Below are 23,801 nucleotides of genomic sequence, written 5' to 3'. Positions count from 1 at the left end.
ATTTATCATTCGGAGACCATTTACCAATTGAAACTGGCTATTTCACAAAGTTACTTTGATGATTTACTGATATAAACAACATATGTAGTGCAAAATTGCATGTCAAAGATCATTGTTTATTGAAGAAAAAACATTTTTGTAAAGCTTGAGTTTTGTTGCTACTATCATCTTTGGACACAATAAAATTACTCAAAATAAATTGATTATTAAACATTGATTGAGTTAATAAGTCAATCTGTTAATCCTTTGCACTTCAGAACTTTAAATGTTTAAATAAATATCGCAAATAAGGTGGTAATGAAGTGCAAAGGGTTAAAGGTATCTAATATTTGGATGTCTTCAAATGATAAATTTAGAAAAAGCAATTATTATATCCGAAAAGTGAAATGGTCTATTGAATTTATAGTTATAATTATTGAGAAAACGTAATAAAAGTATACGATGTTGTTGTAAATAATAATTAGATTGTACAAACACGTCTTGGAAAATAAAATTATATTAAAAGAATAAATAGATTTTAATAATGTTCTTATCTGAGGAAGAAGCAACTAATTGTTTTTTAGTGTCAGTTTTTGTTTTTTCTCTGACGATGTTTATTTATTTATTTCTTTGTTTACTGCTGTAACTCTTACACTAAAAATGAAATTTTGATTTATAATGATCGATTGATGATGAGCAATGATTTTATCAGAGATGTGAAATTTTCTCTTGACTTAATAGTTGTAAATCTTTACAGCTTGTCGGTCATGTCATCCAAGGAGGTGGAAATGCAATTTCTGGACAAGAACAAGGCGGTATTACCATTAATACACCAATTGGGCATCCAGTCGGAGATAGTTCTTTCACAGGGTGAGATAAATTAATTGTGTCACTAATTATGTATTAGATTAACTAAGTTTTCATTTCGATATTCACATTTGAAGTAATATTATAAACTTGTCACTAAATTACTCTCAAAGTAAATTCCTAAAAATATTGCAGTTGTTTACAATTGATGGTAAAAATAGGAATATTGTATTTGTTCAATGATGATGGTAAGAATAGGAAGATTTTATTGGTTCAATGATGATTGTAAAAATATGAAGATTGTATTTATACATACAAGTTCTAACTTCCGTTTGAATTAAAAAAGAGTCTATTTCAAAATGTTCTCGCTCATTGTTAAATCGGAACATGTGTATGATGATCCAGTCATATATATAAGAGGATCCACTATTATCTGACTATTATAATTCCCTATTAGCTTCCCTCAACCGCCCGGTTCTCTGATGGGAGAAATAACGATGTTGCAATTATACCGGGTGGCCCTGTCCGCCGGCAAGGCCCATCGCGACCACAAGCACCACCACGTGCACAAGTTCAACCACAACGGAGCCCAGCAGCAACAGGCCACGCAACCGCCGCCGACACAGGTGAGATAATTGAGAGATAATAGTAATAGATAGAGTAATAAAGGAAAGGTGACACTTATTTTGCATAAAATAATACCATTCGCGGTTACAGATTTTAAAGAAAAGCTCAAAAGCTCAATCGTTTATTTTTATTATAAGTGTAATAGCTATTTTCGGTAACATGTTCTGTGTTATGTGGTGACATGGAGATGACATTAAGCAGTTCACAGTAATAGGTGCCAATGTGTTGCACTTATGAATAAAGTACGCATGAAGTCGAACTATTGATATTTTGACATTTTTGCTTATTCGAGGTTGGTTTTCAGTCGTCGACAGTGTCAAAAATTTAAATAAACGCTCCTAAAAACACCATAAGTAGAGATTTTTCACAGTTTCGTGACTACCAAGAAAAAAAAAATTTAATATTCAACATATTCTTATTTGAAACATATTTTATGTTATTAGAGACTTATAGCATAATATAGTTATATTATCCAAGATCAGGCCCAATGGGGAGAGGTGCAATATCTCACTGCTAAGGATACAAAATATTGATATTAATAAGTTTCTTAATATTGTTTATAGTAAATAAATACTATTTACATTTGTTGCCTAGAAGCTAGAACGACAAAATAGATACAACTTTTATACTTTAAAACTAACTCACAGTTTACTTTATGGTACGTTTTTTTTCAAGTTTCACTTATGAATTTTACAATTTTTTCTAAATATTATTTTTGTCGAAATAATATATCCGCAATTTGCATGGTTTATTTGTTAATCTTCCGATTTTAAATTCTTGTAGGAATATTTCACAAATATGCACCACATTCATTTTTTATGTTATTAATTTTATTTAGTTAGATATTTTTTTCTAAATTACTTTTCTACAAAAAGTAAATAAAAAAGGTAATATTAGGTTAGCAACTAAGTAAGTGCGGCTTTTAAATTATATGGTTTTAATTGAATTTTTGTTGAAATTCTATTTGTTATTACATAGGTTCAAGTTTAAAAGATATGTTATTAATTTACTCGTTCGTTCGGGTCCCTTTTTAATTTTCTAAATAGATTATTTTTAATGTGCTTTTCAATTGAATCTTTTTTTCAAGTTTCAAGACCGATTATTATTAATTTGCTTGCCAGTATAATCCCTATTTCAATTACAAGATCGATTGTTATTATTTTTCTTGCTAGTACAGTCCTTTTTTTTGAGTTTCAAGATCGATTATTAATTTGCTCGTCAGAGTCTTGTTTTTAATTTTTACCATAAATTATTATTAAATTGCTCGACAGTAGAGTCTCTTTGTCACCTCCTAAAGATATATAAATAATTTACTTGCCAAAATAGGCCACATTTTAAAAATTTTGGCATATGGAGTTTGATACAACTGTTCTTTAGAACTTGCTAGTATGACGAATGATGGCACACATATAGGTGTCAAAACGTACATGTTAATAGTTATGTTTTTTATACTGAAAGTTTGACTACAAAAAAATCTTTTAAAAATGTATTTCCACGTCGAACAAAAAATTTTTTAGTATATATATAGGGTATGTGGGGCACAAAGGTACAATTTGACTTTGAGAATACAAATAACACATATCAAAAAACAACTATCTGACTATGTTCGGTAAAACTCCCAGATAATTCATCGTTGTAAAAAAGTGTTTTCTTTTACTGTTTTTCAAAGAATTGTCACCTGGTATTTTTAACCCCATAAAATGAGACGATCAGTGGGCTAACAGGTCCAAAAATTTATTTTTAATTTTTAAAAAAATTCACGAAATTATAGCTACAATATTCAATCAATGCAAAATAATTTTATGGGTATGTTTTTTACAAAGCTAACACTGTATACAACCTTGATCTCGTATTTCGTCAGAAATATTCATCAACAGAGATGGAAAAACTATTTATTTAATTTGTTGATCTAAAATTAATTTTTTAACTGGATTTACATTTTTATTACTATTTTTTATTGTTTGCATCTTTGCCAAAGAAAGGGTTAATTTGGTCCTTTAACCTTTTATAAACTTTTATAGAGGTTTTGTAAAAAACTGAATTGAATTTAACTGAATTGAATTTAACTGAAAATTAACAATACATCTTATGAAACAATTGAATACATACACTTAAAAATTATATTAAGGTCTCGTAAACTAAACAACAGTGTTCATGACCAAAAAAACTTACAATGAAACATACTTTTGTTAAAAAGTTGACATTGCTGCCGTTCATCTCGTGATAAGGATGTCGCTTGATTCAAAGCTATGGTTGGTTACACATAGTTTTCCCTCTACTTTAAAATAGTATCATTAACAAAAATCATACTTCCCTCGTTTTTGAGATAATGCTTGTGGACCTTTTTACCTGCGGAACCTCAAGCCCCTATAACACTGATATTTATGTACAATTTGAATTCTACCAGCTCCCTGTCTATTACCGTATCGCACATTTATCTTCTCAGAACAAAAGTAGCGAACATCAAATTGAGTTACTTTACGTACAAACTTTCTTAAGAGCATCACCAGCAGCAAGTAAGTAGAAGTCATTCTTTGTCAGAATGTATTCTTCTATTCTATTCTATATGATGCTATGATTATGAAACTGTGAACAGCAATTTAATTTATATTGTCTTCATATAGTTGTACTCATAGCAGTGTCAGCGTGTTTTTAATTTACGACGCCATATATTATTTTATATTACATTTGCGCAACTTTTTGCGCCAGATTTACGGGTTTCGGTGAAATATTACCAAGGGGCAATTGTCGAAAGCAAATCATGGGAAGAGTCAGATAATAGATAGAGAAATATAGAAATAGACATCTTAGGTTATATTAATTAGTAAGGCATTTCACTAATTATTTGGCATACTTGATCATTTAATAAGAAAAAACTTCTTACATTTTTTACCACCAATTTCTAGATATTTGAAAAATTATTTGTATCTTTACTAGATTATATATATGTATAATGACGCAAGTAAAATATACACCACCAATATCTCAAGAACGAGTAAGGTATGGTATTTTTAACAATACTATTTTAAAGTAGAAGGCAAAATATGAGTAACAACCTATGGCGTCCCCTGACATATAGCCAAAAGTGATCATAGCAAACAGAATCATCTTTTGTTATTTTTGTCATTAAAATATTGTTCTGATCTAAAAAGTTTAATGTTCATATCGCCTTAAATTAGGTGAGATAAAGTGCAACATTTTCAATTTTTAACAAAGGTTTTTGTTGTTAGTTTTCTTTCATTTTGAGCACTGTTATTTAGTTTACGATACCAGAATATAATTATTAAGTTTATTGTAATTTAGATTTATAAGGTGTATTGTCATTTTTAAGTTAGATTCAAAAATATTTTGACAAATTCTGGAATAGCATACATGTGGTTGGGGTGAAAAGGACAACAAGATCTTTTAACCTGGCAAAATATGAACAATAAAAAAATAATAAACAAGTGAAATAAGTCAAAATAACGCATTTTAGAAAAGATACATTAAATGATGGTTTGATGATAAATTTTACTGACAAAGTTTTATACGAAGGTGATTTTGTGAAAAAATGTGACAATACAATATGTATTTTATTTTATTTGATATATGTATTAGGTAATTAATTGTATTTCAATATACATTAAGTCTGATTATGATAAATTAAATAAAAAACCCAATATGTTGATGATACCCACGATTTCTCAACTTCTACTAAACCGAATTGATAGTAATTTTTATAGATTTCTCATGAGTACAAACTACGCTCATCCCCCATTTCTGACTTCTAATATTTTTTTAAAATTTGAGAATATTAGAATATAAGTTGTAAAAATTGTTTTTTGAGACAGTCTATTTTATGATTTTTTTTAACTCGTTCCTGAGTTTTTTTATTATATTCTTCTGAGTTTTTAATTAAAAATATGATAAGACGTATGTAATTCTAAAACATCTACATAATGAAAATATTTTAGAAGTATATTTTTTTAATTGTATTTTAAAATAATTGTAAACGTTTTTGACACATTTTTCATCAAATCCAAAAACCAACAGTTTGTATAAGAAAGGGATGAATGTCATTGCATTTATTGCTTTTTTCTGAATGTAGTTGAATGTAACAAGCTTCAGCAAAACGTCTTAAATTAATTAATTTAATGAATTTATTTTCTTCAAAGTGAGGTATAGTTTAAACAATTAAGGCATAATTTTTTTGCGATCCATTATGTTCTTTGATTTACTAATTAATATATTAAGATAAAATTTATTGAAATTTAAACTTAGTCAAGAAAGTATATTTCTAGCAGATGATAAATTGGGGGGTCCAAAGAAAATTGAAACGTGATCCTACTTCTGATTTTAGTCTTCCAATTATTTCGATAAAAAAATAATGATATTACTTAAATAATATCACATTTGTTCGAACTATGGACATGTTAAAAAAATTCTTCTCGCAATATAGCGACTGTCTAAAAAATTCTTTCTAGATACTCTCGAATTATTTAAATAGCAAATATTTAAAGTCGGGGATGAGCATAGTTCATACCAAAGAGAAGTATATAAAGAAGATTCTGTAAAAATTACAAGCAAATCAATCCAGTAAAAGTTGAGAAATATTGGGTATCTTATCGAAAAGACAGTTTCGAGAAAAACACGTTTAAAAATTGTCTGTGGAAGAAAACAAGGAACATTTTAGCAATTCATCTCAAATGTTCATTTCACTAACCGCCCTGCAAAAATTAGTCTCTTACTTTGAGAAACTCCGAATTAATGTCTTTTGCTTTTCTCTTGTCGGTGCTATATCTCAAAAAATAATTTAAATTTGAAAGAATCTTCTTGAACACATATTCTTGAATAGTTAAACTTTTTAAATACAGAAAATTAATTTCATAAAGCTTCTAGCCTTGAATACAAATCTAATTTTGTCTAATTTCACCAATATACATAAAGTCACAGTCAGAACAATTGATTTGATAAGCCCAATTATCAAGAGTTATGATATTCACAGCATTTATGCTAAAAATAATAACTTACAAGTAAAGTAAAAATTTACAAGATTTAATTTATAAGAATTAACCAATATATTCAAGATGTTCAATAACATACAAACTTAACATACAAATTTTCTATCGAAAGCATTTCAAAATATCTTTCCTCTTTATTATCTACGTATTATTTGTCGACGTTTGAATTATCTTTTCTGTTTCTTCAAATAAATGATTGATTTGCTTCGTTTATTCGCTTCGACAAACAGATGACAGATAATAATGAGATTATCTCGGAGTTATTAGTTCGTGTGCGAAATGGCTTTTCTGTCACATTAGAGAAAACAGAATTATTGGAGAAAACTGGGAGTAAATAAAATTAATTGTGATGTTTAATTATATATATATATATATATATATAATATATATATATTTATATATATATATATCATTATTTCATGTTAATTCCAAAACACAATTTCACTATCTTTTAACAAAATCCACTAATTACTCAACTAGTCTACATGGTCTTCCAGCACACGTCTGCAAATTACCGTAATTAGTTTTCCAAAGCCAAGGAATATTTTATCTTGAACTTTAGCAATTCATCTCAAATGTTTATGTCACTAACCCCCCTGGCGTAAATTAGTCTCTTACTTTGAGAAACTCCGAATTAATGACTTTTGCTTTTCTCTCCAAATGTAACGATCAAGATTAGGATAATTAACCATTAGGAGGCAAGGCGCTTATCAAACGATTATTTTAATTATCTTGATAAGGAATTTAAAAACAAATACTACGTTATCCATATAACTTAGTTTATATTTCTAGTTATTTTACAAAATTGCACCATAGTTCTATAACTAGATTCTCGTCTATTTTCTTGGTAGTTTTATAATACTCTCCTACTTAATTTCTTTGTCGGTTGTAATAAGGTTAACGATCGGTAATTTTTAGCCTCTTCCGTCAGATTAGATCATTCAAGACAAGAGTTGACATTTTTATAATAGTGCTTCTTTGCACAGACTTTAAACAAATATAACAGAATAATGTCAAATGCAATCACGAATCATGTTATAATGGTAAAAAGAAATCGTAAAAATGCAAAATAATCGTGAAATTAATAAGGCAAATAGTGACACTGCAAAGTAGGTATTTAAGGATCATGATATGTAAAATGACTATAATCTAGTAGTTTCTAAATTATCATAGTAAACATACAAACGCTCCCGTAGGTTATTCTAATCGTTCAAACATTGAAATTGAATTAGTATATCTTCACATTTCAGAGGTTTCTGAACATTTTGGCATACCTTAGAAAAAATTGATGTGTGTGTGTGTGCGGATACAATTTTGCGTCAACGATTTCGGGCGTACGGATCTACCGCTTTAGATGAATAAAAAAACAATGGATTTCTATGGATAGGGAAATTTGCTGTTTAGTTTTTGGTAAAGATCGGTCCGGCCATTTCGGAAATACGAAGCAAAGTGTGCAGAAAATAGAAATCGAGTTTTGGAGAGTACGGAGCATCCGATTTGAATGATTCAAAAAACTTTCACTTTGTAATGATGGGAAGAAGTGATGATTAGTTTTTGGCAAAGGCAGGTCCAGCCGTATCAGAGATATGTAGCTAAATGTGCAAAAAATGTCAGTCTTTATATTCCCCTCATTACGAATTGAATATTTTTTGGGTCATTCAAATCGGATGCCTCGTTCTCTAAAAAACACAATTTCTATTTTTTGCACTTTTTGCTCGGTAACTCCAAAAAGGCTGGATCTGCCTTTGCCAAAAACTAATCAGCACATCTCCCTATCAATAAAAATTGAATGTTTTTTTAATCATTCAGATCGGTTGATCCGTGCGCCCGAAAACGTTGACAAATAATTGTACCCATACATAAATATACGAGGTCAAAAAAATATTTATTTATTCGTCTACATTAATGTGGTCCCCTTCAAAGTAGTCCCCCCAGATATAATACACTTATGCCAGCGTTTTTTCCAATTTTCGAAGCACCCTTGATATTCACTTTTTGATATGTCGTTGAGCACTCTCAGCGATTCGGCCTTTATTTCTTCAATCGAGGAAAACCGCCGTCCTTTCACGGGTCTCTTCAACTTTGGGAATAGGAAAAAGTCACACGGAGCCATATCTGGTGAATTTTTGCACTTTGCAACACTTTATTTCATTTTTTACGCAAAATTTAATACAAATTCTTTGACTTTTCAATTCTTCCATTGTAAAAATCGCCGAGCTCAGAAAAACACGTCGAACCTTAGCGACTACCACAGACAAAGTAAACAGTGAATATAGCTGAAAATTTCATCATACTTTAGGGGCATGTATACCAACACAAAAAAATTTGACAATCAGACACTCCAGACCCGCGAAATTTAATTATTAGTAATTCCGGGTACTTTTTGAACACACCACGTATACACACATCCATTTTATCTAATGTATACCAAAATGTTCAGAAACCTTCAAAACGTGGAGAAATGCAAAAAATTTCAATTTAGAAGTTAACTAGTGGGCTGTATGGCATCGTGCCTTAAGGCAAATTGCTGGAACTTTCCGTACCGTAACAAAAATGTTCGAGGAATACTGAATGTTTTCGAACAGATTATTATTAATATTGTAACATTGTCTAATATTTATAAGAATTATATAAACTAAATTGCGAAGTTGAAATAATTTGTTTAAAGTATATTAGAACCATAGTCAGATTTAAAATTATTTTTAAATCTGAATTATTTTCGATAATATTTTCGAAAAAAAAATTTTTTTGAAAAAAAAAAGTTGAAACAATTTTTTTTTTCCAAAATCAATTATTTTGTTAAGACAAGCAGACAGTTCTTTGAATCATTTAAATCGGACGCTTAGTTCTCTCAAAAACTGCAATTTTTTACACATTTAGCTCCGTATCTTCGAAATGGCTGGGCAAAATCTAACAAACACTTCTCCCAATCATTACTAATTGAATGTTCTTTAGATCATTCAAATCGGATACCCGGTTCTATCAAAAACAAAATTTTCATTTTCTGCACTCTTTGCTCCGTAATTCCGTAACGGCTGGACCTGCCTTTGCCAAAAACTAATCAGCACATCTCCCTATAAATAGGAATCGAATGTTATTTGAACCATTAAAATCGGTTCATTCGAAACGTGAAAATATGCAAAAAAAATTTAATTTCGATTCCTAGATGATTACTATAGCTTCCCCTATGGAAGTTGAAATACAAAAACTGGGAAACGTTTTGCATATCTTACTTCCATATCAATCAATTTGAAAGACAGATTTTATAGAAACAAACAAAGAAAAGATAAGTTATTTCACACGATTGGGCTCGCCCGTAGGTAAGCGGTTAAGAGAGACGGGACTTATTTCAGAGGTCCCGGGTTCGATACCCACTTCGAGCAGCCTGTTGTCAGGCAACATTGACAACGATTTTCACTTGGAAATATAGACAGCAATATGTTTCCAAGTGAAAATAGCCCTTACCCGGCATTGTTGCACCATATTTGCCCTATTACAGAGATTGTAATAAAAATTTATCATACAGAGATGTGACAACTGTTTGGGTTGCCATTTATAATAAGACAAACGTAGTTTGTAAGATACTATTCACAACAGCTCATAGAACACATAAGTTCTGATCGCTGTTCAAATAATAAAAAAAAAAATCACATGATTGATAAATAATCCTCACGCTGCCAATTGAGAAAAATATTTTATTATTTACTTGATTACAAAATTCTAAGAATGATTCTGTTTCTAGGCACCTCAACAGCAGATCCTACCAGACAACACCATCTACACAAGCGGCCAACTAATGCGTCCTTTGATGCTAAATTTGGCAGGAGCCCAACAGCAACAACCCCAAGCAATTTCAGTAACACTACCAAACGGCCATGCAATTCAACAACCCCTAATCAACGGCCAATTCCCGACTCGTCTCATATCCGAACAACTAACCAGCAGTAGCCAGGCTTTACCACAACCTCAAGCTTTACAACAATTATTAGATCCTGCATCTTTGTATCAACCTCAACAACCACAGGTACCACAAGGACAGACAAATGCTCAACAGTTTCCATTACCCAGACAGCCTCCTGCGGAGCAGATCTTCCAGCAATATTTGCTGCCGGCGCCGCATTTGAGACAACCGAATATTTTCCCTGCTTTGCCGCAACCACAACAACAGCAACCTGTCAGAACGCAGCCTCAGAGGGTTTTGAGACCGTCTCAAGTACAATTTAACGGCGGTTTCAGTGGACAAGTTGCACAACCGGTTTTGCAGTTCCCTCAAGGCCCAACTATTCAAGGAGGACTTGTACACAGGACTTTAACACAACCTGCTAACGTGCAAATTATTAATGGGCCACCACCAACCAGGTACTTGTACAAACGCGATGAAACTGCTTCTACAAAAGGTACGAAAGAAACCAAGAACAAACAAAGGGTTGTACATAGATCTAAACGTACAACAAAAAAAGAACTGACTGAGGAAGATTTAGAAGAAGAAAAAGAAGCCATGATCGCCGAAGAAAGTGAACGTCTTAAACGTGCCTTAGTACAATTACCAGATGGCCAAATCGTCGATGATGGTTCTATCGCCACTGATGCAAATGGTGTAGGTCTTGCTCAATACGGTTTAACATTTGCCACAAATTTGCAACAACAAGCTGGTGGTAACCAAGAACCATCGGAGGACGAAATTAAAGAACATGATCGAGAACCTGCAGAAGCTGAAGTACGAGAGGTTCTCAATCTGTGCAGCGCTTGCGGCGAAGAACCTTTCGAAAAAGCTTTGGTCATGGGCTGGACGAGGGTGAGAAAAACTATGCATGGGGCTTTACGTGCACCTGCAAGACAATTGTGCGGATATTTTTAGAATAAACACATACGGAGATCTTAAGGGGCTCAACTAGTGTAACCGCCTAAAAAAAGGTGATTTTAGGGAATTTATATTAAAAAAACTACTTTAGCAATCATTTCAAAATTTTAGGAATATGTTTACACATGTTTTAAGAAGACATAGTGAAATTTTTGAAGAATAAAATTAAATATTTTTCAAGTTATCGTCGGTATCCAACGGCGCGACAAAAAAGTCCCTTCACTGCTGCAGTGATTCCGGCCTTCTACGGTTGGAATTTAAAAAAAAAATCGCGTTAAACTAGATAATAGTAATATATTTATACATGTTTTAAGAATACATAGTAAAATTTGTGAAGAAAAAAATTAAATATTTTTTAAGTTGTCGATCTCCAACGGCGCGACAACAAAAGGCCCTTCACTGCTGCAGTGATTCCGGCTTTCTACGTGGATGAAATTTAAAAAAAAAATTCTCGTTAAACTAGATAATATTGTCTGTAAAATGAACTACGTTAAAGAAGAAAAATCAAAAATTGACAAAATGACGGCGTTTTTTAAAAAAAAGTTGAGTTTTACCCAAAATTCTGGTCGTTTTTGGACTGCCAAAATTCGATTTTTGATCCGATCAAAAAATCGATAGTTCATTTTACGTCAAAATATATATAAAACATGCAAAAAAAATTGATAGTGATTGGATCATTTGTTTTTGAGTAATCGCTGCAGCAAATTCGGAAAATTCTGTTTCGAGAAAAACGCGTTTAAAGATAAAATGATCGTTATACTATATACTATATATACACTCTTTAAATGGCTGTAACTCAAAAACTATTTAAGATATCGATTTAAAATTCTAGTATGTTATTTCTAAAGGTATAACCTATCGAAATATGAAAAAATTGAAAATTCGATTTTTTGAAAATTTCACACTAGTTGTGCCCCTTAAGATTATCAATAACTATGCAGTCAAAATATCTTTAGGTTTTTTCAAAATATGTTTACGTTCGTTTAAGATCAGGACTGAAAAAATTCTATTTCTGGATGCCAAATGTCACAAGTGACTTTAAAATATCTTGTGGATGATCAAGGGACCGATTCTGTCGCATGACAGAAAAATGTTATGGCAAGGCCATGTTACGCCCCAACTTGCATACATTATGCTACTAAATCATACTGAATACTGTCGAAATGTCATGCATTTGCTGTGCATTCAGACGTTTTACGCATAAACTGCTACGTCACTAGTATGTTATGAAGCTGTGTCAGAAAGACCCTGTTATGTAACATCATTTTTTTGACATTTGTGCGGTTTCTAGGTTAGGTTTTCAATCTGACGCCAGACTGCACAGCAACCACATTGCTGTTGTCAATATTTAGTATGGAAAGTTTTTCATAACATGGCCTTGCCATAACATTTTTCTGTTATGCGGCAGAATCGGTCCATAAGTATTTTTATTGATCATAACGTAGAATAATAAAAACAAATCAATCGGATAATAGACATCATAAATTATATTTACAATTTAATACAGGGGCCAAATCTTTGATAAAATAGAAATGTTATAGTAATGCTATGTTACGGTTCTATATTCATATTAGTTGGTAGTAATAAACTGTCAAAGAGCTATATATTTGGTGTGCAATCATGCGTTCTACATCATTAGTACCCTTAAACCTAAATTCACGTATGTGTTATCAAAGCACATATAAAAGATGCACTTATGTTAAAATTGTGGTTTATCTTCTGTGCATTTTGTAGGTTAGGTTTTATGTGTAAATCCCCTGAATGCACAACAAAAACAGAGCTTTTTAGCAGTTTATTACTATCAATTCATACAAAGATAGACTCGTAACATAGCATTACTAGAAATTTTTATTTTATCGAAGTTTTGGCCCCATAAAGTGATGTCTTATTTGCTTATTGATTTGCGAGTGTAATATATAACTAATGTTATTTAATAATTTCATAAGATCATTTTTAGAAACGTTAAATAATAATTTAATTGCGTTTTCTTACTCATTGAAAATTTTAAGTGAGCAGTTGAAAATTACATTTATTATTATCAGTAACTTTTCTGAATTTCTTCACATATTATTTTACATTTTATTATTCCTTTATCAATATTTTTGGAAGTTTAATTTTTTTTCTTCAACTGCCACTTACTCATATATTTTATATTTAAGAATTAAGCGTTTTGTAAAATATTTTTTGTACAGCGATACTTTTAATATATTTGTATAAAATCGTCATATATGCCATGTATATAATAAATATCAATGTATAAATGTTTAATTAATAAAACATAAGTTTTTGAATCTATTGTTTTTATTATATTGGAAGCAACTAAACCATTGTAAATATTTTTAGAAAGTTTTAGAATACAATTGAGAAAAAAAATTAAGCTAAAATTTTCTCTTACAAAGAGTTTTTTTTTCAAAAGTTTCAGAACACTTCTATCTAATTTCCTCACGAACACGATTCCGATCGGATTAATCGACAAAGTTTTTCGAAAACTCTCTAATTATAGTGTTATCATATACAACAGTTAACTTAAAACTTAGTATAGTATTAACTGAATCCTCCTTCTTAGATAAATTTAAACTTTAAAATAGTTACTTTGAACTATTTCTATCAGTATAACATTCCAACTTAAATTAAAGTCTACATTGAACAAAAGTGCTGATGTACTAAAAGATACTTGTAATATAAATATTAGTGGAAAGTTTTAGTTTTATATTTTTGTTCGAGTATTATCTATATATTTGAAGGAAACTTTTGATCGATAAAGTTGGAGTTGCTTTATGCAATTTATTGTGATATTTCTTTTAGAATATTGCATTTGGACATAATATTACATCAAGTTTATCTTCTATATTTCATCGTACTAAATAAAATTATATGCACATTTTTTAATTTAACGGGATTTTAATATCCAAGACAGTTTTTACTATACTTTAGTAAACTTTATGTAGTTTTTACTAGTGTAAACAAATTCTAATGTCCTGTAGGAAAATCAAAAGTTATTTAGAGAAAACTAATAAATTATCCATATTCCTATAAAGCAAATTTTCGAAATACTAAAGTCCGCATTTCAACTACGAATTATTCAATAATAGTTTACGCCAAATTTTAGTAAGTTTTATCTACTGAAGTAAAAAAATTCTAATGTCCTGAACGAAAATTAAAAGTTATTTAAAGAAAACTAAAAAATTATCTATATCTCTATAAAGCAAATTTTCAAAATACTAAAGACCGCATTTGAACTAGAAATTTTGTAAAATTTTAATATGCAAATGTAATTAATAGATTCTACCAAATGTAAGTAAATTTTATCTAGTTGTTACTAATGTGAACTAATTATAAGATCCTAACTAAAAATTAAAAGTTATTTGAAGAAGAGTAAAATATGATTTATATTCTATATCCTATACAGCAAATTATCAAAATACTGAAATCCGCATTTCAACTACGAATTATCCAAAATTTTAATATACAAATGTGAATGATAGTTTTTATTAATTTTAGTAAACTTTATCTATTTAGTAGTGATGTAAACAATTTATAAAGTTCTTTACAAAAACTAATAGTTATTCGACGAAAAGTAAGAAATGAAATGATCTATAGCAAATTAACAAAATACTAAAGTCCGCATTTCAACTATGAATTACTAGAAATTTTAGTATGCAAATGTGAATAACAGTTTTTACTGGATTTCAGTAAATTTTACCTAGTTTTATACTGATATTTATAAAACAAAGTGGCCGAGGCCAAATTTCCAAAGTACTCCATAAAATGTAAAAAAATGTCCAAAAATCACTTTGTATAGAAAAAGGTTTTTTACCCACCATACTTAGGAGAGTGTGAATATTCAAAAAAGTCATTTATAATACATGCTATATTTATCAAATGGCATATTTACTATGAAAATACCAAGCTCTATAATTTTAGATCAATCTATCGTACAATTTTATGATTTCTAAAGCAAATTTCTTCAACTTTATATAACTATAAAAATAGTGATCTCCAATAATGACTTTATAAGACATAATGTAACTTGGGAATAATAAAAAATCTGCTGATATCGACTTTAAAAATCTGCTGCAGGCGAGCAATCTGCACAATAAAAGCTTTCTATATAACTTTTATATTTATATCTCTGGCAATTTGTGTCAACCATTAGAAAACAGGGGTACACAACATTTTTTAGATCAGATATGGGTAAATAATTCATAAACACCATTCGATAAGTAGAAGAAGTCCGTATGAAGTAATTGAGTTCGCTTGACATAATAGAATTTAATGGGCACAACTAGTGTAACCGCCTAAAAAAAGTTGATTTTTGGAAATTTATATTAAAAAAACTACTTTATTAATTATTTCAAAATTTTAGGAATATATTTATACATATTTTAAAGATACATAGTAAAATTTTTGAAAAAAAAAATTAAATATTTTTTAAGTTATCGTCGATCTCCAACGGCGCGACAAGAAAAAGGCCCTTCACTGCTGCAGTGAATCCGGCCTTCTACGTGGATAAAATTTGGAAAAAAAATTTCGTTAAACTAGATAATATTGTCGGTAAAATAAACTACGATAAAGAAAAAAAAATGACAAAATTTCGGCGTTTTTTTAAAAAAGTCTAATTTTACCCAAAATTTTGATCGTTTTTGGACTGCCAAAATTCGCTTTTTGATCCGATCAAAAAATCGATAGTTCATTTTACGGATAACTGTGAATAGAACATGCAAAAAAATCGATAGTAATCGGATTATTTGTTTTTGAGTAATCGCTGCAGCAAATTCGGAAAATGCTGTTTCGAGAAAAACTCGTTTAAAGATTAAATGATCGTTATACTATAAACTATATATATATATACGTGTATATATATACTCTTTAAATGGCTGTAACTCAAAAACTATTTAAGATATCGATTTAAAATTTTGGTATGTTATTTTTGAAGGTATGACATAGAAATATGGAAAAATTAAAAATTCGTTTTTTTGAACTAGTTGTGCCCCTGAATGCAAGCACACGTTTTTCTTGGTTATCTTTAATCAAACGATAGTTTCTAATGAAATATATTCTTAATAGTTTTTTATTAATCAACATTTATATTCCATAATAAACTATCTTACCTTGCTCTTATGGACGTGCTGGTGCCTGTACTCCGAGTCGAACTCCGGTTCGCTGAAGTAGCTCTGGTCGGCGTCGCCCCAGGCGGCCACCGGCATCGAACCGGGCGGCCCGACGGGCATCCCGCCGACGCCGACGCCCGGGCAGGCGCCCGACACCTCCGCCGATTCGAACAGGCGGAGGACGGAACGGTCGCGGATGTCGCGCAAATGGGATCTGAGGAGGAAAAAATAATTATATTCAATTTTTAATAACGCTCTTAAGATTAAGCACTTTTACCAGAAAACATTTAAAAAAGTTTAACAGAATAACTTAAGGGGGTATTCTAGTGTAGAGCGATGAATTTTAGGTCATTTTTAAAGTGTCGTAAAAGAAAGCAATGAATGTTTTTACTATCCATTTTTTACCACTTGTTTATTAATATTATTAAAATACAAAACAAAAATAAAAAAATAAAGAAGTTGAAAATTGTAAAAACTGGCAGCTGATGAAGTGGGTGGTCTCAAAAAATTGGCACCTCAGTCTTGACATGATTTCAGCCCTCCTAGACATCGAAAATGCAAAAAATAAAAAGATTATTAATCTACAATGATGTCGCAATCGCCTGAACTAGCAATGAGTAAAAATTTTTTTTTACAAATTGGCGACTGTTTGAAAAAAGTGTTTTTTTACTGTTTTTTTTTTTTGAGTTTCTCGAATTTTTTAAAAACTAGTTGGTTTGGTATTTAGCCTTGAGGCAAGTTACATGAACTTCCCGATATATGTAAATAATCGACTTAATCAATAAAAAATAAGTTAATTTATGAGTGGTGAAAAGTATTCCGTGTGGATTTATTACACATAATTGAAAACGAACAAACACTTTGACTCGGAGTATTTTCTTAAAGCAAATTTTCAAAAATCAACAATTTTTATAATTATACCAGTATCCGTAGGACTTTAATGGTTAAGTATATTTAATAAGACCAGGTACTCTACCATTATACCAAGTAAATCATCTAATTTTAATTTTAACAAATGTCAAAAAAACTTCTCTTTTTCTCAAACTTTGATGAATTTTTAAAATTAAACTACATGTCGTAAGGCCGTAATATTTTATTAAGTTCTATAAGACCATGATGTATATCGCCAAAAAAAAGTTTCATAAAAATCGGCTTAATTTTTTTTCAACAGTTAATTACAAGAAAACGGCTCGGTAATTAACTATAGTATATACGTAAAAGTATATAAGATAGTATATACGTATATACGTAAAAAGTATATAAAATAGTATATACGTATATTCGTAAAAGTATATGAAAAAGTTCCATAAAAATCGGCTTAATTTTTTTTCAACAGTTAATTATAAGAAAACGGCTCGGTAGATTTTCACCTGAAACTAATCAGTATCATTCCCAACTAATATCTTTCGAACAGTTTTTGATTTTTTAAAATCGGGTCGGTAGAATGAGCTTAAATATGGACGAAAAGTTTAACACTTTTTTTCAAATTACAAAGAAACGGCTTGGCAGATCGTCGCACAAAACTGACAAACGATAGTCCTCATCGAAATGGCTTTTAAATTTCTGAAATCGGTTCAGGCGTTTTTGAGAAAACGTCGATGAAATGTCTAATTTTGACAAATGCCAAAAAAAACGATACCAATTTTTGCAAACTTTGACGAATTTTCAAAGTTAAACTAATTGTCGTAGGACCGTAATATTTTAGTATGATCTAGAAGACTATAGTATCTATCGTCAAAATAATAATAATAAAAATCGTCGAAAAAAATCGTCGAAAAAAATTTCTTTAACACTTTATTACAAGAAAACGGCCCGGCCGATCTTAACCGAAAACTAATCAGCACGATTCCCAATCAATACCTTTCGAACGGTTTTTGAATTTTCATAATCGGTTCAGAATTGCGGGCTAAAACGTGCACGAAAAATTTTTCACTTTTCTGCTAATTATAAAGAAACGTCTCGGCCCATCGTTCCACAAACTGACAAACGATAGTCCTCGTCGAGATACATCGAATGGCTTTTAAATGTTTGAAATCGGCCCAGCCGTTTTCGAGAAAACGTCGATTTACGGCAAAAAATCTGTTCAAATACACACACACATACACACATACTTTTTCCAATTTCGGTCTCTTTCGATTCAGAATGGCTTGAAACGTTGAGAAAACATAAAATTAGCGAATCAAATTTTTTGATGAAAACATAAACTTCTTCGGGAAGTTAATACTAAAAATTTGAATTTGGGGATAATCCTAGTTCAGGCTATAGATAAGTCTATAAACAAGACTCTCTAAACATTTCAAGTGAATCGGTCGATTAAAACTCGAGAAATTGTGTCAACAGTACTGAAAAAGTCTGTTCTGAGAAAAACGCATTTAAAGTTTTGTGTGAAGCCAAACCAGTTTGGAGACCGAGTCAGTAAAAGCCTATATCTCCGAAAATAATTTTCAAATGTTTCAAAAACCTTCTTGTACCCATATTCTTAGATAGCTAAACTTTGAAAATATGAAATAAAAAAAAAATCGATTTTTTTGAATTTCTACACTAGAATACCCCCTTAAGGCACGATGCAATGCACTACTAAATTCTCAATAAATATAACTCTTTCTCCCAAGTATCTTTTATCACCTGAGATCCTCGAGTTCGTAGAACATGTCCTTGCTGCTGTCGTGTATATAAATCTTAACGTGGGGTCCTTCGAGATAAGCCATGGTTAGTTGCCTCGGGAAGGATCGCACGAAGAGCGCCCTCACCGTGTCGATCGAGGTTATCTCGTTCGGCAACAGGGCGCGCTTTGTCTCGTTGCGATACTGCAGAAAGACCAGACCTAGAAAGAAAGGACATATATGTGTGATTATTTGATATCTGAACAGGAAATTTATAGTAGACAATGGTGATAGTTGTGGGTTTATCTGTAGTGTTTTATGAACATTACTAGGCGATAAGTTAACAGTACTGTTTGATCTAGATAACTATAATTGCAGTGCAAGACTTCCTTATTAGATAGAATGCAAATTTCTGAAAATTAAGTATATATTTCTACGTTATAATCGCATTGCGTTTCAAATAGTTTGCTCATTTTCTGCTAATAAGAAAGAAATGTCTCGACTGATGTTCCAAAAAAATTGTTAACGCATAATCGCCAAAAAATCGTAACAGAAATTTTTTGCATATATTTACGATTCAAGGATTTCTGAACATTATGGCATACCTTATAAATAATTAATGTATGTATGTGCGGATACATTTTCGTCGACGATTTGAAGAACACGGATCAACCGATTTGAATGATTAAAAAAACATTCAATTTCTATCGACAAAAACACGAACTAATTAGTTTTTTTGCAAAGGAAGACAATAGAAATTCAGTTTTTGATAGAACGAAGGGTCCGATTTCAATAATTCAAAAATTATCTTACTTGTAATGACAAAATGTAAAATTGGTTGAATTTTAAGAAAGGCAGGTCTAGCGGTTTTGGAGATCGAGTACAAAATGTAAAAAAATACATTTGGCAAACGATCACTAGACAAGTACATCAATATCAAGAGACATGCAAATCAAGAGATTTTAATAATAAGAACAAATTTAATTTACATTTCTATGGGTTCCGTGCCAATGTCTATTCGTTAGACCGCGATACAGCGCAATCGAGATATAACAAAATATGATTTTTTGTAAAACTATTTTTTTCTTTAAATTTCAAATTTCTCAAAAATCTATATTTCTATTTAAACTTTAATTTTTGCTACGGGAAGTTCTAACAATTTGCTTTGAGACACGATGCCGTGCACTACTAGTAAACTTCCCGTAAGATAAGTTGTAGTAATCGCAAAAAATCGAAAATAATTTTTTTATATATTTTTACGTTTCAAAGGTTACTGAATATTTTGGCATACCTCAGAAAAAATGTATGTGTGTGTATGTGTGTGTGCGTGTACAAATACAAATTTTCGTCGACGATTTCGGAAACGTTCAATTCGTATTGATAAGGAGAGGTGCTGATTAGTTTCTGGCTAAGGCAGGTCTAGCCGTTTCGAAGATATAGGGCAAAAGGTGCCAAAAACGGTATCTCAGTTTTTAAGAGAACGGAACGTCCTATTTTAATAATTCAAAAAACATTTTACTTGTATTGACAAGATAAAGAACTGATTAAATTTTTGGGAAGGCAGGTCCAGCGGTTATGGACTGTCAATAAAAATAAGTTAAAAATAAGTTAAAAATAAATGTCATTTGGCATTTGTCATTAATAATGTGTACACATTTTGCGTAATTTTTTTTGCGTTCCGTACCAAGATTTTTAATTACGGTACGGGAAGTTCTAGCAATTTGCTTTAAAGCAGGATACCGTGCAGCACTAGTTCAGTTATATATAAATTCAATTATTTAATAATTTAAATTATTTGAATGAACGTATCCAAGTAAACCTTGTTATCAGCAAAAAATAAATTTGCATTACGATTTTATTTTATTCTACACTATATACTATTCTACAAGAGCTAATACAGAATTATTATCCGTTTATATACCAAGTTATAATAATAATCTTCAATCTTTGTGATTCAACTATGACTGGTTAACTTTCTGTAAAATAACCTGACAATTTTCAAATAAATTACAACATATTCAAATTTCATGAGGCACTCTTCCTTGTAATTTCCGATGTGTTTCAAAAGAAGTGCGCGAAGATATACGTTTCTCTAGGAAAATTTATGGATAAAAGAAAACGTTTAGTTTTCTTGCTTCGCTTTGCACAAGTAAATAAATGATAAGCAATATATAAAAGTGGTCTAGTCTGAGAGGAGGTATTTTGCTTAAACCGAGAGGAGATAGTTGGAACTATAATAAACCTAGTTGGTATTGGTATTTAGCCTTGAGGCAAGTTACATGAACTTCCCGATATGTGTAAATAAGCGACTTAATCAATAAAAAAAATTAATTTATGAGTGGATTTATTACACATAATTGAAAACGAACGAACACGTTAACTCGGAGTATTTTCAAAAAGCAACTTTTCAAAAATCAACAATTATTTTATATTTGAACCAGTTTCCGTAGGATTTTAATGGTTTACTATGTTTATTAACCCCAAGTACTTTATTGTTATATCAAGTAAATCGTCTAATTTTAATTTTAGCTAACGTCAAAAAAACTACTCATTTTCTCAAACTTTGATGAATTTTTAAAATTAAACTACTTGTCGTAAGGCCGTAATATTTCAGTAAGTTCTATAAGACCATGATATATATCGCTAAAAAAATTCTATAAAAATCGGCTTAATTTTTTCTTTCAATAGTCAATTACAAGAAAACGGCTCGGTAGATTTTCATTTAAAACTAATCAGTACCATTCTCAAATATTCCCAACTATATCTTTCGAACAGTTTTTGATTTTTTAAAATCGGTTCGGTAGGATGAGCTTAAATGTGGACGAAAAGTTTAACACTTTTTTTAAAATCACAAATAAACGGCTTGGCAGATCGTCTCACAAAACTGACAAAAGATAGTCCTCGTCGAAATACATCAAATAGCTTTTAAATTTCTGAAATCGGTTCAGGCGTTTTTTGACGAATTTTTAAAGCTAAACCAGTTGTCGTAGGGCCGTAATATTTTAGTATGATCTAGAAGACTATAGTATCTACCGTCGAAAAAAAAAGTTTTAACACTTTATTACAAGAAAGCGGCCCGGCTGATCTTTACCAAAAACTAATCAGCACGATTCCCAATCAATACCTTTCGCACGGTTTTTGAATTTTCATAATCGGTTCAGAATTGCGGCCTACAACGTAGACAAATTTTTTTTCACTTTTCTGCTGTTCATAAAGAAACGTCTCGGCCGATCGTCCCACAATTAGTCCTCGTCGAGATACATCGAATGGCATTTAAATTTTTGAAATCAGCCCAGCCGTTTTCGAGAAAAGGTCGATTTACGGCAAAAAATCTGTTCACACACACACACACATACTTTTTTCAAATTTGGTCTCATTCGATTCAGAATGGTTTGAAACGTCGAGAAAACATAAAATTAGCGATTCGGATTTTTTGATGAAAACATAAACTTCTCCTTCGGGAAGTTAATAAAAAAATTGATTATTTATCAAAATTTATAGTTAACATTAATGTATTAATACTGACTTCAACCAATTTCTACCATTTTCTAGTAATACAAAACATGCATCGTTTTCATGTTTCGTGTTAAAGTAAAAAACTACAAAATATGTTACAATATCGATTCTATTCGTCATCTAATTCTATAATTTACTAGATCAATTATCAGATGCCATTACTTTCATACAATGACAAGTATAATATTTCATTCAATTTAATCAGTTTTTAATTCAATACGTATGCAACATATGCTTATGTTAACAAAGAAGAATTTTTTAAACTTTGTAATATTTTTCTTCCGATATCTTAGCAAGGCAACATACTCTGTGATTGACGAATATATTCGTCGTGGTAATATAATTTGATTTCTATTCTTCTGATTCTATAATTTTCTAGATCAATTATCAAATTCCATTACTGACCTAGAGGTCTCTCGAGCGTCTTGGAAGGCGTTCGTACGACGGGCAATGAGCTCCTCTGTTTGCCGCCTCTTCGGAATCCAGTGGAGGCGGTCTCGACCTCCGACATTATTCCGGGGTCGTCGTCGAACAACGGACCGGCAGCTCCGAGACCCAAAGGGGCGTAGCCGCGGGTTGGGGGTGCCTGCAAAATTATAAAAAATATTTAAAATAGAATAAAAAAGCATACAAATAAATATGAGTTTAGTTGAGAAATAAACTAATTAACATTGAAAAAAAATGTTGGAGATGTTTAAATATACAAATCGATTAAATATTTGTAACCTACACATTATTAGTTTTTATTTAGTGTTATATATTTGTAGTTTATATAAAGTGTTATGTATGTATACAAAGCTCTCTATCTATGAACTCTTAATACTCTAATTTTCTCACATATTATCTACAGTTTATAATTTGTACACTTTAAAATGTAATTATATTGTATTATTGCCTTGGGCGTTGAATAAATAAATGAATATTTTCTAGATGTTTACAATTTCGAGTCATATAATAATAAATTCCTAAAAATGATGAAAATAGAAAATTTTGTTGGAAAATAAATAATGAAATTAGTTGTAAAATTAATACTAAAATTTGTTGAAAAAACACTAATAGTTGTTTAGAAATGAAAGGAAATCTATCGTTAGAGAAATATAATTCCTACATGTCTATATTTTCTACACTTATAATTATAAAAATAATCAATTCTGTATGAAAATATATAATGAAATTTAATGAAATATAAATAATGCATTTTGGTGGAAAATTAACTAATCTATAATAAAATACAAAATTGTTAAAAATTTCTAAATATACTATTCAATTAGTTACATATTCATGCTTTTCGACATAT

General features: G+C 30.6%; 1 protein-coding gene across 5 annotated transcripts in view; it reads right to left on the bottom strand.

Moving 5' to 3' along the window:
- Positions 1 to 23,801, bottom strand: part of LOC113366302 (coiled-coil domain-containing protein AGAP005037) — a 399,838-nt gene that overhangs the window by 231,835 nt on the left and 144,202 nt on the right. For all 5 annotated transcript variants that reach the window (XM_026607886.1, XM_026607887.1, XM_026607888.1 and 2 more), the window contains 3 exons: positions 22,910 to 23,090; positions 19,011 to 19,209; positions 16,386 to 16,599 (listed from right to left, as the gene is read on the bottom strand). In XM_026607886.1, the coding sequence (XP_026463671.1) occupies positions 16,386 to 16,599; positions 19,011 to 19,209; positions 22,910 to 23,090 (594 nt within the window). The remainder of the gene's footprint in view (positions 1 to 16,385; positions 16,600 to 19,010; positions 19,210 to 22,909; positions 23,091 to 23,801) is intronic.

This window comes from Ctenocephalides felis, unplaced genomic scaffold, assembly GCF_003426905.1.
Source record: "Ctenocephalides felis isolate EL2017-DRISC unplaced genomic scaffold, ASM342690v1 CF-g0.4_SCAFFOLD_01170, whole genome shotgun sequence".
In the NCBI taxonomy this organism is placed as follows: domain Eukaryota; kingdom Metazoa; phylum Arthropoda; class Insecta; order Siphonaptera; family Pulicidae; genus Ctenocephalides; species Ctenocephalides felis.
Note: the sequence above shows the minus strand (reverse complement) of the source record. Positions and strands in the feature narration are given on the sequence as shown.